This window comes from Herpailurus yagouaroundi, unplaced genomic scaffold (assembly GCF_014898765.1).
Source record: "Herpailurus yagouaroundi ecotype Mexico unplaced genomic scaffold, PumYag 160, whole genome shotgun sequence".
NCBI lineage: Eukaryota > Metazoa > Chordata > Mammalia > Carnivora > Felidae > Herpailurus > Herpailurus yagouaroundi.
This window is the reverse complement of record NW_024412401.1, coordinates 3,822,332-3,837,047: the sequence shown is the minus strand read 5'-3', so window position 1 is coordinate 3,837,047 and position 14,716 is coordinate 3,822,332. Positions and strand designations below refer to the sequence as shown.

General features: G+C 41.8%; 1 protein-coding gene across 1 annotated transcript in view; it reads left to right on the top strand.

Moving 5' to 3' along the window:
- Window positions 1–14,716, top strand: part of TTC39B (tetratricopeptide repeat domain 39B) — a 125,332-nt gene that overhangs the window by 21,577 nt on the left and 89,039 nt on the right. Inside the window, 1 exon segment of the mRNA XM_040481291.1 lies at window positions 11,506–11,540. Coding sequence (XP_040337225.1) covers window positions 11,506–11,540 — 35 coding nt within the window.

Genomic DNA, 14,716 nt, shown 5'->3' with positions numbered 1-14,716 from the left:
CGGGCTCTGGGCTGATGGCTCAGAGCCTGACGCGGGGCTCGAACTCACGGACCGCGAGATCGTGACCTGGCTGAAGTCGGACGCTTAACCGACTGCGCCACCCAGGCGCCCCTACATGTTTAGGATTTTAAATTAAAAAAAATTTTTTTTGATGTGTAATGTATATTACATTCAAGATGCTATTTAAATGATCTGTACTAATTCATTCTGGCAGCCTCTCCTTTCTGCTAGTTTTGAGTAAGTTTCCATACTTAATTGTTTCTTGTTAGAAACCAAAATGTCAGCATTTCACTTATGATGGGATCGATTCAGTTATTGTCTTAGAATGTGAAGTTTATTTCTCGACATTATACAAATGTGCAGGTAGGTAGGCATTTAGCTTCTTGCTGAAAATTTCTTGCTGTTGAGAGGGAAATGTTGGTGGGAGTGAAGGAGAATTTAGTCCAATTTAGTCCAATTCTCCAATTTAGAGAAGTGAATGTATTGGAGTTTTAGCCTTGTCTCCCTTAGAATGCCCCAAGAGAACAGATTAACAGTTTTCAGCATCTCTGCTTTGCTAGCCCCTATAATTCTCATGAGGGTAGATACCCGCAGAGGGAAGGTGCTGTCTGAGTGGTCCAGTATTTGGTCACGTATAACTTTTCCCTGCAGTAATAACAACAAAAGTAATAATTTAACGAGAGCTGGCATTACCAAGTACTTATGGACAAGACACCAAGCTAAACTTTACATACAGCTTATGTAATTCTTTCAACCCCACATGTTTGGTATTATTGCTATTCCCATTTTACAATGATGAATATGAATCTTAGTGAATCTAAGTCGCTCCCTTATGGCCACACATAGTTAATAAGTGATGGACTCTGTACAGCTCATATTCTTAGCATTACTTCCCTCTTCAATTTAAAGCTTAAGGCTTTGGGTTTTGGTAAATGGCCCCTACCATTTTATAGATTTTTCACATCTGTGTCTTACTCTACCTTCAAAATATCCAATGGGACAGGTAAGGAAATTTGATGTTTCATGCAGTTGTGTAAATATAGGCAAACTTTTTTTGGCGAAAGGCCAGATAGTATTTTCAGCTTTGTAGATCATTTGGTTTCACTTGCAACTACTCAGCTGTGAAGTTGTAACAGGAAAGCAGCCATACACAATTTGTAAATGATTGAGTGTGGTAGCGTTCCAATAAAACTTTATTTACAAAAATAGGCGGCAGGCTGGATTTGGTGCATGGGTTTGCTGTGGTGGCCTGATCTGTTTGGGGACACCAGGACATGTCAGCCAGAGGGAGGTAGAACCAGGTTTCTTCGTGCCAAGGGTTGTGCTACCCAACTGCCCTGGCTGCAGCAAACCGTGCCACTCACCAGTGCCTTTAGGAGATATAAGTCCCAACAATAATAGCGGTTATGACTAATGTTTTGTATGCAGTCATTGTTGTACATGCTTTCGCTGTGTCATTTAATCCATGGACAATCCAGTGAGGTGGGAAACTGAGGCACAAAGAAGGACGATAGCTTGCCCAAGGCCCCAAAGCTAGTGTGTGGAGAAAGTGGGATTTGAACCTCTTGAGCTCAAGTACTCCTTCCTCCTCTCTCATGAATTTTGGGTTTTCTTAGTTTGAGGGCTCCTTTGAAGCCTTACTCTTCAGGAGCTGCCTCTTCTGAGTACTTATCTTAATTGACAAGATTCTGTGGCCTACTTTTAAGGCATTTTACGTAAAAAAAATTTTTTTTAAATCTTTTTTAAAATACTTATTTTTGAGAGCGAGACAGAGCATGAGTGGGAGAGGGGCAGAGAGAGAGGGAGACCCAGAATCTGAAGGAGGCTCCAGGCTCTGAGCTGTCATGTCAGCACAGGACCCTATGTGGGGCTCGAACTCAGGAGCTGTGAGATCATGACCTGAGCTGAAGTTGTACATTTAACTGACTGAGCCCCCCGGGTGCCCCTTAAGGCATCTACTTTGGAGCAGAGCTACACAGGAGATGCTAACTCTGCCGTAGCTGGGAAATTTGGGGGTCCAGCAAGATGATGTAAGAGGTTTCATTTTGCTCATCCGTAGGCTGCCCTTGAGACTTTTCAGCTGTAGAAACACTTTAATGATAAGAAAAAACATTGTTTATTATGGTCTGTGATCTCAGTTAAATCTCACAACAGTGCTATAAGTGAAGTGGTATTATAATGATTGTACAGATGGAAAAACTGAGGCTTAGCTATGGGATATTGGGTACATTAATTAAATCTCTTGGTCTTAGTTTCCTCATTTGGATGTAGTAATAGTCTTATTTCACAGGGTTGTAATGAAGATTAAATGAGCTAATGCACATCAAGGATTTAGATCAGTGCTTGGCACTCGGTGTTGTTACCTGTTGTTATGAGAACACAGTAGAGGTGAACTGCTCACTTTTTATGATTGTCTGTAAATTAGAAATAAGCATCCAAGAGCCCAGTGTGGTGCCCGGATGTTGGTAAATGGAATTGACGGTTATTTCTTCATAGGAAGAAGCTGTGGTTTCTGTGTCCCTTTTAATTTTAAAGTACCTCTGCTAGTGATGGTCTCAAAATGAGACAGTTGAAAATGTCAAAACTCAGCCTTTTGGTTCTGTTTGCTGCTGTTTGTTTTGTGTAAAATTATTCCTTTGCACAAATCACATGTCCTAAATATTATCCTGTCGACAGTAGATCTGGTGGGGTTTGCACCAGAGGACTGGAGCGCTTGACATGTTAAGTGGTTGGCAAGGTTCCTTTTACAGCCATAAAAATAGTAGCTGAGTAGACGGTGTACAGGCGAGTAAAATAATTTCCTCATTTATGTTAAATAAATGTAATAATACACAGTTGTGAAAAACATATTTTGCTTATGTCCTCTTAATTGCACACATACACCACTCCTCTATGAGAGTCTATCCAAAGTCATGTGTACTCTGTCATATAATGGTAATTTACAGGATTTGTTCAGTGTAAATTTTGACTATATACACAGTTTTCCCCTTGAATGCTCACCTTAGAGTTTAACCCGTCTTAGCTGTAACTCAGCTCCATAGTTCTAACAAAATGCAGAAAAGGAACTTCTTTTCCCCCTTCATAAGGTTAGCTGTTTCTGTTTTGTTTTGTTTTGTTTTTTTGGTAACACCCTCATCCATGTGTTGGAAAACTAGAGCCATGCTGTCCAGTTCAGTTGTTGTTTGTGAGAGTGACATCTGGTGGTTTCTTTTTAATTCTCATCATGGTTTCTCTGTGCTTGGCTAGAAGTTCTTAGAAATTCCAGAGAATCATTGTGTGAGCTACTTTGCTTGATACTTAACACACTAACTAGCTATTGAGTTAGTGCCACTGATGCGGCTCATACTTTGAAAAGCCCGGCATTCCTTTTAGATGCAGTCTCTCTGACTGCCAGCCTTCCCTGAGGGACTTTATTTTAGCATGTATAATGGATGAACAGCTGCCTTATTGGGGAAGATTTCTGTTTAATTCACAGAAGCTAGGATTTTGAGTAAGGGATGATATCTGTGCCATCATCTCTGCCTTACTCATGAGGAAGCTTGAACCCTGAGAGGTTGGGTGTATTGGCCAAAGTCACACTGTGTTGGCCAAGGTCACTCAGCTCCCCAGTGAGCTGAGGTCCTGAGCTCTGTGCCCTTAAGTTATGTTAATCATGTTGGGCAACACACTGAATTACTGAATTAAGAAGGATCTGGGCATCAAAGGAGATGAGGTGAAGGCATTTTAAGATGGGAGAAGTAAAGGCAGTTAACATTTTTGAGCACCTATTTGCTATAGATATTCCCAGATACATTTTTTTTTTTGTCTCTCTTCCAAAAGAGGGTGCAGAATCTTTAGCGTGACAGGGTTATCGAGGAAATCCAGGGAGGGATCCCAGTCTGTCTCTGTGAGTCTGCTGATTCATTCCGTATCTGAGAATTTAGTATCCTGTGGCATTGTATTTATTGATTCTGTGTTGAGTCGGACCTGTACGTCCATTATCTCGCTAGCATCCTTGCAACAGTTCTGGGCAGGTGATTGGAATCCCCATTCTACAGGTGGGGAAGTAGAAGGATTGAAAGGGTGAGAACAGGCCCAAATGTAACTTCCAGGCCTAAATGTGTGTTTTCCACCTTACTGTGGTGGAAATGTACTACATTGCCCCTGTGATGCTTGAGTGAATCATTGAATAAAACCTTACTCATCGACATGTAAGAGTTGTTAAGTGAAAATGTGCTTAATTTATTTTTGTGTTCCAAGTAATTCTTCCTATGGAATTGTTACTCTATATCCCAGTTTTCACCATCAGATCTGTGATTTTTGGTAAATGTGAAACTTAAAAAAAAAAGGACAGAACTTGTGGGGTAGTATCAGAGTACTTTTTTGGCATGAGAGGAACGGAGAGCCATATTAATTGACCATATTAACTGTACTCAGTGTGAGATTATTTTCAATGTCAGGTGAGAAATGTGTAAAAAAAAACTTTTAAGGCCCAACTTTTTTCTTCTGGCAGCTGACTTATTGTTTGTATTATTAAAAATTTTAAAAACTCGATTTTTGAATAATCTTTGAAAAGCTACAATTTTTTACTTTGTGTATCCCCCCAAATCAAGTTTTACAAACCTTCTGGGCAGGTTCAGAAGGTGAACTCTCTCGTGTTGTTGTTGTTGTTGTTTTTTAATCTGTTCTATTTGAGAATTATGTTCATAGTCTGGTCTTCTGAAACCATGGGTAGGTCACATTTTGTTCGCCGCAAAGGCCAGGTGGGAACTTGGAATATGAGTGTGTGTATGGGCCCCAATTGCTTTCCTTCTCTTTGATGAAGAGCCTTGTGGGTCAGATAAGGTTTCACAGAGAACTTGCTTTGATGTTAATCCTCTAATGCGAGTGTGAGTGGTGTTTGTGCCCTTCGTACCCAGTAAATGGGATGCTGAAGCTGGGCTTTACATTTGGCTTCAGAGGGTTTCCGGGCATCGCCGCTCCCTCGCACAATATGAAATTTAAAAAAATGTAGCCTTGCATATGAAACACAGCTGGCTGTAACCCTCAGAATCCAAGGGGGGAGTTTAAATGCTCTGGCAGGCTATGGGCTCCTCTTTGAGCCTGACAAAGGTAAGGAGAGAAATGGATATCAAGTGCGAGCAGAATGAAAAATTATTGCTGGGAGATGAGCCCAGGGTTTATATGTTTTTTAAAAAAGGTCTTTGCCCAGCCTTTCTTCTAAAAGTCACCTGATTAACACCCCAAAAAGATGTTTTTTTAGTGAATTAACCCTAATTTAGAAAAATCAATGCTTTGTTGATGTTATAGTGGGCAATGATGTCACTTCAGTTTATGTATTTCTCATATGATTCCTGTAGCAATGGGCCCCTTCTTTCATGTGTGAAAAGATGTACATCTAATACCTGAGAAATCCTGGTACACCACTACGATAATGATAAATTCTAACATCTGATGTCAGTCCTGTGTCCCATTTTGAACATCTTGTTTTTTAATTAAGTTAAATTAAATTCTATTTTAATCAGAGTATAGTTTACATACGGTATTATATTAGTTTTAGGTGTACAATATAGTGATTCAATAACCATTTTGAATATCTTAATTGTCTTCATACTCATTTTGAATATCATTCAGGGGTGAATGTCAGCCCCAGGAATGTTTGTGGTCCTTGGGATCCCAATATCTGTGGCTATAAATCCCCTCCCTAGTCCCAGGGGAGGTTGGGGCATCCTCTTCATGTCTCATCTCCCTGGGAATGGTCCAGATGTGCCTTAGAGCCAGGGGCAGAATCTGTGACCTGTCAGAGTTGTTGGCAGCTCTGGGGTTCTCTGAGTCCATGGTACCAAACACACAGCTTCATTGGTCAATAGAACGGAACACTGGGTGAAAGCTCCAGTGAGGAGGGTCTGGTATTATGGGGTGGGGGGTGGGGGGCTCCCACTGAGGAGGAAGGTGTCTACAGAGCCCCATCAAACCTTGTCATCCCTCTCTGAAGAACAGCAGCTCGATGAGAACAGGGTAGCATCAGCTCACAGACCGGTGAAGTCATCCGTATGAGAGACGGAAAAATGGTGGAAGAGGCAGAGGAGGAGGAAGAGGTAAGGGAGAGAGGGAGAGACCTAGAGAAGTGACTCAGCCTTTTGGATTTGTGGTATCTAGTTTTCATTTCCATCATGTTTCTTCCTACTTCTTGGAGTAATAGTTGCCACGCACTCCTTTTCACACTGCAAAATGAAGTAAAATTCAGATGGAGAGTCTTGAAAGGTTGTAAATCCGTTTGGTCTCTTTGGAAGTTAATATAGAGTATTTACATTACTACTTTTAATAGCTTATTTGGCTATTAAAATAAGCCAAATAAGGCTTAAACGCTAGGGATAAACAGAATGTAAACCTTTTCATTAGTATCTTCATTATTTAAGATTCTTAAATGGACATTTGTTAAGAACTTGCTGCTACTTACATGCACTTGCATGCATTTTTGCTACCCAGAATATGACAAATATAACAAATTAAGATGAAAATTGCTTAAAAAGCCTTAGTAGTTGATGTAGCCCCCCCCCCCCCCCCCCCCCCCCCCCCCCCCCCCAACACTCTGTTCCCATGACCAGGGTTCTCCATCTGAGGACAGGGGGAAAGTTTCAGGCTCCCCACCTAGCAGGAGCAGGCCCGGGAGTGCTAGCCTTGCCTCCAGAAGGCCCTCTAGGGAATCCTTCATGTACAGAGTCAGTCCATTTGCTAAATTGCAAAATGAAACCGCTCAAGGTAAGGACCTTTCCTCTCCAGACAAGGGTACTCAGCCAGCCAGTCAGCCAACAGTTATTTGCTAAGAGTCAGTGAAGTGCAAAGTACTGTGCTAGGTTCTAAAGTGGATTTAAAAGCAGTATGATGGCCCTTGACTCCAGCCAGGGAGGCAAGATAGGCTCTGGGAAGAACCAGGTACCGTGTTGAGGCAATGTGTGATCAGGAGCCAGGTGTGGCTCACGTAAGTGTTTGTTACACTACACCCAAGGGTAATTGCTCCTTAAGGTTCGCCCAGCGTGGCCATGGGGGAGGCAAATGAGGTAGCCTTCAAGGAAGAAACTAAACACAGGCGCTTTCTGTGAGCACATCATGTTTGTCAGCGGGGTGATCTTTCCTCTCTTAACTGTCATTAAACTTGAAGGACTCTGGATGCTTCCCTGACTGTATGTGTTTCAGCTGGGGTCCACCTCGTGAGCCTACCCAGGCCTGGGAAGTTTAAGGGAAACAGCTTGTGGTGATCACTGGGGGAATAAGAACCAGCTCTGGAGAAGCACTGGGAAGTTGGTGGTGAGTGGAGAAGCAAAGAGACTACAGGTGGAGCAGTCTCATTGCACTTGGTGGAGAATATATGCGAGCGTACTTGGTGCTTGGGTGGGAGGCCGTTGATGATAAGCAGTTTGTGCAGACCTAGTGCCGGACCTGGAATCTAGATGGGAATCCACGAAGGAAAGGAGCTCCTGAGGCACAGGCAGGAGAGGGACAGAATTTGAACTGGATGTCGGGACCTAGAGAGAGAGAAGGAAAAAGAAGCCATTGGCCCCTGGGTATGTGCTGCGGGAGGTACGGGAGACTTCTCTGACTTCTATCTTCTCCCCCATGGAAGCCACATCAGTTTCCCCAGGGATCTGGGAGACCATATTTGCAGGTACCTAGGGAGAGAGTGTGTTGTCAGTGTTCACATCAAAGTATAATTTCCACAAATTACAAATATAATTCCCAGAATGATATAAAATGAACATGTCAAAAGTTTTATTTGACCCATCCGTGGAGGAAACCACTGGGATGGTAAACTGATTAAAAGAATACTTGTGGAACTGGGTATTTATAAAGCAATGTTAGATTAAGATTACTAGGTTATACATAAAACTGGGTAGTATCCTACAGGGTAGTAAAACTGTAGTCTTTAAGGTTTTACTACCACTCAGAAATCTAGAAGTTAACATGTAACTTCACGGTATTTGAGTTCTAATCAGATAGTAAATAGCAAAGTCAAACACAAGTATATTCTCCTAGAGAATGAGCTAATCCCTGGGAGGGCCTGCTCAACCATGCTGCTGTATGACCTTGAGAAGATATGCTGTCCCCTCCTCTCCCACCCCCTTGCCACTTCTGCCCAGGTGCCTTAAGATCAAGTTGTGGATGGTTTTAACAGTAAAGAAATACTTTGGAGTTAAAGATCTGAGCTTGAATCCCAATTCCTTTACTTACCAGCTGTGTCATATGGGTCAGGTAATTACCTATGATTTACCCTGATTTACTACTTGATGTAAATTGGGAGGAGCAAGTGAGATAACTTTTGTAAAATGCCTGGCACATGATATGTGCTCAATCTTCGTTCTCTTTACCCTTCCTCTTTTCCAAATGAAAACATTTCACCTTTTGTCTGGCCTTCATAGAGCTCTCTCTCCCTCTCTCCCTCTCTCCCTGTCTTTCCTCTCTTTCCTCTAGTTTATTAGAATAGTACTCTAGAACTCTGGTGCATTTTCTCCATTCCTAATAGAGATACTCTATTCAATTTTCATTATTCATCTAAATGGAAAAAAAAAAAGAAATTAACGTTCTTTTTTTCTTTTTTTTAATTAAAAAAATTTCCACAGCTTCTGGGGTGCCTGGGTGGTGCAGTTGGCTAAGTGTCCGACTCTTGATTTCAGGTCAGGTCACGATCTCACAGTTTGTGAGTTCGAGCCCCACATCGGCCTCTGCACTGATGGTGCAGATCCTGCTTGGGATTCTGTCTCTCCTCTCTGCCCCTCCCCTGCTTGTGCTCTCTCACACACACATGTTCTCTCTCTTTCTCTCTCAAATGTAAATTTCCACAGCTTCTGTGTTGAGATGTAGTTAACATTTAGCATTTTGTCAGTTTAAAGTGTACAATGCAGAGATGTGATATATGTACATTTGTGAAATGATTACCATAATAAGGTTAGTTAACGCATCCACCACCTCACCGAGTTATGCTTTTCTCTGTGCTGGTGAGAACTTTTAAGATCTTTTCTCCTAGCAACTTCCAGATACACAAGGCAGTATTGTTAACTATGGCCCCATAGTCCTTTATTTAGAGAACGCTCTGCTTATGACAAAATGGAGAGATGTTACTTAAATGAAGATGATTTCTTGTGTGAGATTCTTATTTTTTCTTCTTCTGAGGGAGTATTTCTTGCATAAGACTAAAAGCCTCGTCTCCTTTTAAACTGAGAGCTGGCTCCCTGAGTTGTCCTTCCTTAAGGGAACTCGGGAAGTCTTTCAGTGTGCTCTGCGTGCCCTGCTTTGGGTTGAGGCTCACGAGCAGGGGACAGTGCGCGGTAGCCTTCCAGGCGTGTGATCTCTACGTTCCCCCTTCCTTGGTCAAAATCGGCCCGGGTGGGGTTGACAACACCAGATGGACTGTGAGCTGGTATCTGGTACAGGCAGTGGACCATCACAGCCGGATTGGTGTTCCTGGAGAGCAGAGTTTCTCCCTTCTCCACGGTCTCTTGATGATAACGGTGTGCTGACAGGTGAGACGTTGTGCTGTGATTCAAAATGACAACATCTGTGATACCAACAGCCTCCACAGACTTTTGATTTGGAGAAAGGAGTCTGCTTCTAAATGGGGATTTTTTAATGGAGGCCAGAGAAGCATCTTTTTACTTCTGGCTTAGGTGCCTTTGCTTCAGGACTAGTTCATTTCTCTTCTGGTAGTTAATTGATGAGCTTCCGCTTTTGCTCCAGGTTAAGTTTGACTTGCCGTTGACTCTACCTCCCTCCCAATGTGGATTAGTGGGTTGGAGAATCCAGAGTCTGAACTTCTGCCACTACTTGCAACGTTGCATCTTCTTAGTATTTACACGTTCCCCCCCTCCCCTTTCCTGCCTAAATGTAGAGCTCAGGTAGCCCTCTTTCCTCATTTCTGCATCAGAGCTCTAAATGAGGTGATGTGATCAGTGCCTTGACAGTCCGAACTCCGTTTACACACTCGTTAGGCACCGTGTATTTATTGAGCAGCTACTGTGCCAAGCCCTGGTGATTTTTCTGTAGACGTGATAAATAAGAACCTGCCTTGATGGAGGCAGGCTGTAACCAAGTAAGTAAACAAAATGATCGCAGATTATGATAAATGTAATGCGTGAAAGAAATCAGATGATGAGAAACTATGAGCTGCTATTCTTAGTAATTTTAATCAGGGTCATTAGAGACAGTCTCTTTGTGAGCTGAAAACTGAACGATGGGAACGCGTCAGCCACGGGAAGAGTCGAGCAAAGGGCCTTCTGGGAAGGAGAGAGCAATGAAGAGAGATGTAGGAGGGGTTTGGCTTGTTCAAGAACCACAAAGACAGGCCTGCACATGAAATGGAGGGAGCCAGGGTGCGGGTGGGTAGAGAGGTGGCCAGAGGGAGGTAGAGTTGCTCAAGGCTCTGTTGATCATGGGAAGGAGTTTGGTTGATTCTAAGTACAATAAAGCTTGTAAAAAGGTCTATGACAGTGGGATGACAAGAGCTTATTAAAGGAAGAGAAAGAAAAGAATATAGTTGTGTGGAGGCTCGATTGGAGGGTATCAAGTGTAGGAGTGGGGAGACCAGTGAAGTCCTTGTGCTCGGATTATGGTGATGGTGGCATGGATGCAGGCAGAAAGATGCTTTGACAATTGGACTAGAGGGCACCTGGGTGGCTCAGTCCGTTAAACATGCGACCCTTGATTTTGGCTCAGGTCATGATCTCACGGTTCATGAGATTGAGCCCCAAGTCGGGCTCTGTGCTGACAGCGTGGAGCCTGCTTGGGATTCTCTCTCTTCCTCTCTCTCTCTGCCCCTCCCTGGCTTGCTCTCTCTCTCAGAATAAATAAGTAAACTTAAAAAAGAAAATTGGGCTGGGTTATGTTGGGTCCCACGTATTTGGATGAGGAGCCTGGTTTGATTTTTGTAAGCTTTATATGTATGTATATTTGTGAGTGGATGTGTATTTGTGAGTGTGTGTGTGTTAGTGTGTATGAGTGTGAGGTGTGTGTGTGTGTGTGTGTATACACACCTGCACTTGGGTTTTTCTCCTGTTGTAGCTTTTGGACGGGCAGACCAGTGGCATGAAGGAAAGGGCTGTCTTTGTGGACACATTAACTGGGGGAGAAAAGGTGATGGCAGGAAGACTAGCTAGAAGGTTCATGAAGCTAGATGTGAAAGGAAGGTCCGGGGGATGCTAACAGCCACGGAGCAAGAAAAGACGAAATTGGGCAAGTCCAGTTTGTTTTATTCTGCGTGTGGTATGAATGAGACTGAGGAAGGAGACACAATGCCGTTAAAGAAATCACACTCTTCAAACTGGTCCCATTTGATTGCTAGTTTTACTAGTCTTAATTATTTAAAAAAAAGATTAACCCTCACCTAAATTCAGTTGCTTGATTTCTCTAGAAGACAGCCCCTTAGTGGGAATTGAGTGACTCTACTGCATCCCATCCCAGCCACCCGCCGCCCCTGCATATACACACATAGTCTTGATTCTTGAGAAACTCACTGTATTTTTTGTTCCCCTCCAGGACATCTTTGAGGATGCATTGGAAACCATCTCTATGTAAGTAGTAACACAATAAGAAGTATGTAGTAAATAAAACTGGACGGTTTTCTTATATAAAATATAAATATTTCATTCTGACTTTTTTGGGGGAGTTGTGACTACTGCCAGAAAGCAATACTTCTCTGTAATTCAAGAGTTAGGATGTATTTATTAATACTTAAGAAAGGATCTGTCTAGGGGCGCCTGGGTGGCTCAGTCAAGTGCCTGACTTCGGCTCAGGTCATGATCTCACAGTTTGTGATTTCAAGCCCCACGTCGGGCTCTGTACTGACAGCTCAGAGCCTGGAGCCTGCTTTGGAGTCTGTGTCTCCCTCTCTGTCTCTCTGACCCTTCTCAGCTCACACTGTCTGTCTCTTTCAAAAATAAATAAACATTAAAAAAAAAAAAAAGGATCTGTCTAAAGTTACTAGCAAATATATTTTTGAGTATTATTTCTTATAACCTTAATTAAACTAAAATAAAAAATTGTTTTCCAAAAAATTTAATTTTGTTTATACCTAACCTTTTATATCTTGTCCATATTTTTTTTACACGAGTAACCTCATATTGCAGAATTTTGCTTTTGGTTTGCACTTAATTTTATTGCAAGCATTTCCTGTAAGTTTACATAGTTTTTGTAATGATTTTATATGATATCCTATTAGATCAAGTGGAACACCACAATTACTCATTTCTCCACTGTTAGACATTTAGATTATTAACCAATTTAAAAACTTAAAACTAGGTAATGAATATTTTCATGTATTTCGCTTTGTCATATTGTTGAATTACCTGCAAAGATTCTGTGAAGATTAACTTCACAGATGTAGGATTACTGGATTACAAGGGATGGAGATTTTTATTGCTCTTTATACAATATATTTCAAATTGCCTTTCTGCATTAATCAGCTCGGGCCACCGTAACAAAGCAACACCGTAACAAAGCAGCTCGGGTGGCTTACACAATAGAAATGTATTTTCTCGTAGCTCTGGAGGCTGGAAGTCTGAGCTCAGGGTGCCGACACAGTCAGGTTCCAGTGAGAACACTCCTGGCTCGTAGGTGGCTACTTTCTCTTGATGTCTTCACACAACAGACAGACAGACAGACAGACAGACGTCTCCTATATAAGTACTAATCCCATCATGAGAGTACTGCTCTCAGGACCCCGTATACACCTAATTTTCTCCCATAGGCCTCATCTGCAAGCACCATCACGTTGGAGGTAAGGGCTTCAACAGCTGCATTTGGGGGACGCAGTTTAGTCCATAGCACTTTCAAAAGGGTTTTATCAGTTTATGTGGCCACCAATACTGTGTAAGTGAAGCGGTTTCTTTTGACTAGACTTTCCATAGAGTATCACCACCACTGGGTACTGTTTGAAATGGTTTTGTTAGTCAGATAATATCTAATTGCTTACGTTTTTAAACTTTTTCTTTAGTGCTCGCTTCGGCAGCACATATACTAAACTTTTTCTTTATTACCATTGTTCACGTTGCAGTTCCTTTTATATGAATTCTAGTTTTCTTTTACATGCTTAACTTTTTTTTCTCACTGTTTCTCTTATGTAACTTATGACCTGTAAAACATATATACTCTTTAATTTTCTGTTATATTTGCTTCAGATATCTCCCCAGTTGTTTTTTCTTTATGTTAGTTATACATTTTTTATGTTGTCCAAATGTTTTAATGTTTATATTGTTGAATGTTTGTTTATGTGGTTTAAAAAGAAAAAAACTGAATTGTGATTAGGACTGAAAAAAAAATAACCTCTTTATTTTGGAACAATTACTGTGAAGATGGTATAGAGAATATTTGAAAATGACTTGAATTAGTTGTAAATGTATATTGCAAATTCTAGAGCAACCACTAAAAAAAAAAAGATATATGTAAGAAAGGAGATAAAATGAAATCATATAAAATAATTAAAATCACAGAAGGCAGAAAAAGAGTAAAAAACAAAAATATGAACAAAGAACAAGGGTAACAAATAGGAAACCAAAGAATACAGTAGGTATTAATCCAGCTGTATCAATAATCACTTTGAGTATCAGTGGTGTATGTATGCCAATTAAAAGACCAAGATTGCCAGCATGGATCGAAAAGTATGTATCAATGACTTTAAACATAAAGACTCATCTAGATTAAAAGTAAATGGATGGAGGGACACCTGGGCGGCTCAGCTGGTTTAGCATCTGACTTCGGCTCAGGTCATGATCTCACGTTTTGTGGGTTCAAGCTTGGTGTTGAGCTCTGAGCTGACAGCTTGGAGCCTGGAGCCTGCTTTAGATTCTGTGTCTGTCTGCCTCTCTCTCTCTCTCTCTCTCTCTCTCCCCCCAACTTGTTCTCTCTGTCTCTGTCTCTCTCTCTCAAAAATAAATAAACATTAAAACAAAGTAAATGGATGGAGAAAAAATATACCATGCTGACTCTAATCAAAAGAAAGCAGGAGTGGGGCGCCTGGGTGGCGCAGTCGGTTAAGCGTCCGACTTCAGCCAGGTCACGATCTCGCGGTCCGTGAGTTCGAGCCCCACGTCGGGCTCTGGGCTGATGGCTCGGAGCCTGGAGCCTGTTTCCGATTCTGTGTCTCCCTCTCTCTCTGCCCCTCCCCCGTTCATGCTCTGTCTCTCTCTGTCCCAAAAATAAATAAAAAAAAAAAAGTTGAAAAAAAAATTAAAAAAAAAAAAGAAAGCAGGAGTAGTTCTATTAATTTCAGACAGAACAGGCTTCAAAGTAAGGAAAGTTATTAGAGATAAAGGACATTACATAATGATAGAAGGATCCATTCTCCAGGAAGACATAACTGTTCTTTTTTTTTTAAATTTTTTAAAAATGTTTGTTTATTTTTGAGAGAGACAGAGACAGAATGTGAGTGGGTCAGGGACAGAGAGAGAGGGAGACACAGAATCCGAAGCAGGCTCCAGGGTCTGAGCTGTCAGCACAGAGCCCGATGTGGGGCTCGAACTCAAACTGTGAGATCATGACCTGAGCCGAAGTCAGATGCTCAACCTACTGAGCCACCCAGGCGCCCCAACATAACAGTTCTTAATGTGTGTGTATGCATCTAACAACAGAGCATCAAAGTACATGAGGCAAAAACTAACAGATGCGGCTGTTACCGTAATTGATGACTTCAACGCATTTCTCAGAAATGGACAGATCCAGCTGGCTGAAAATGAGTAAGAAATAGTTGAAC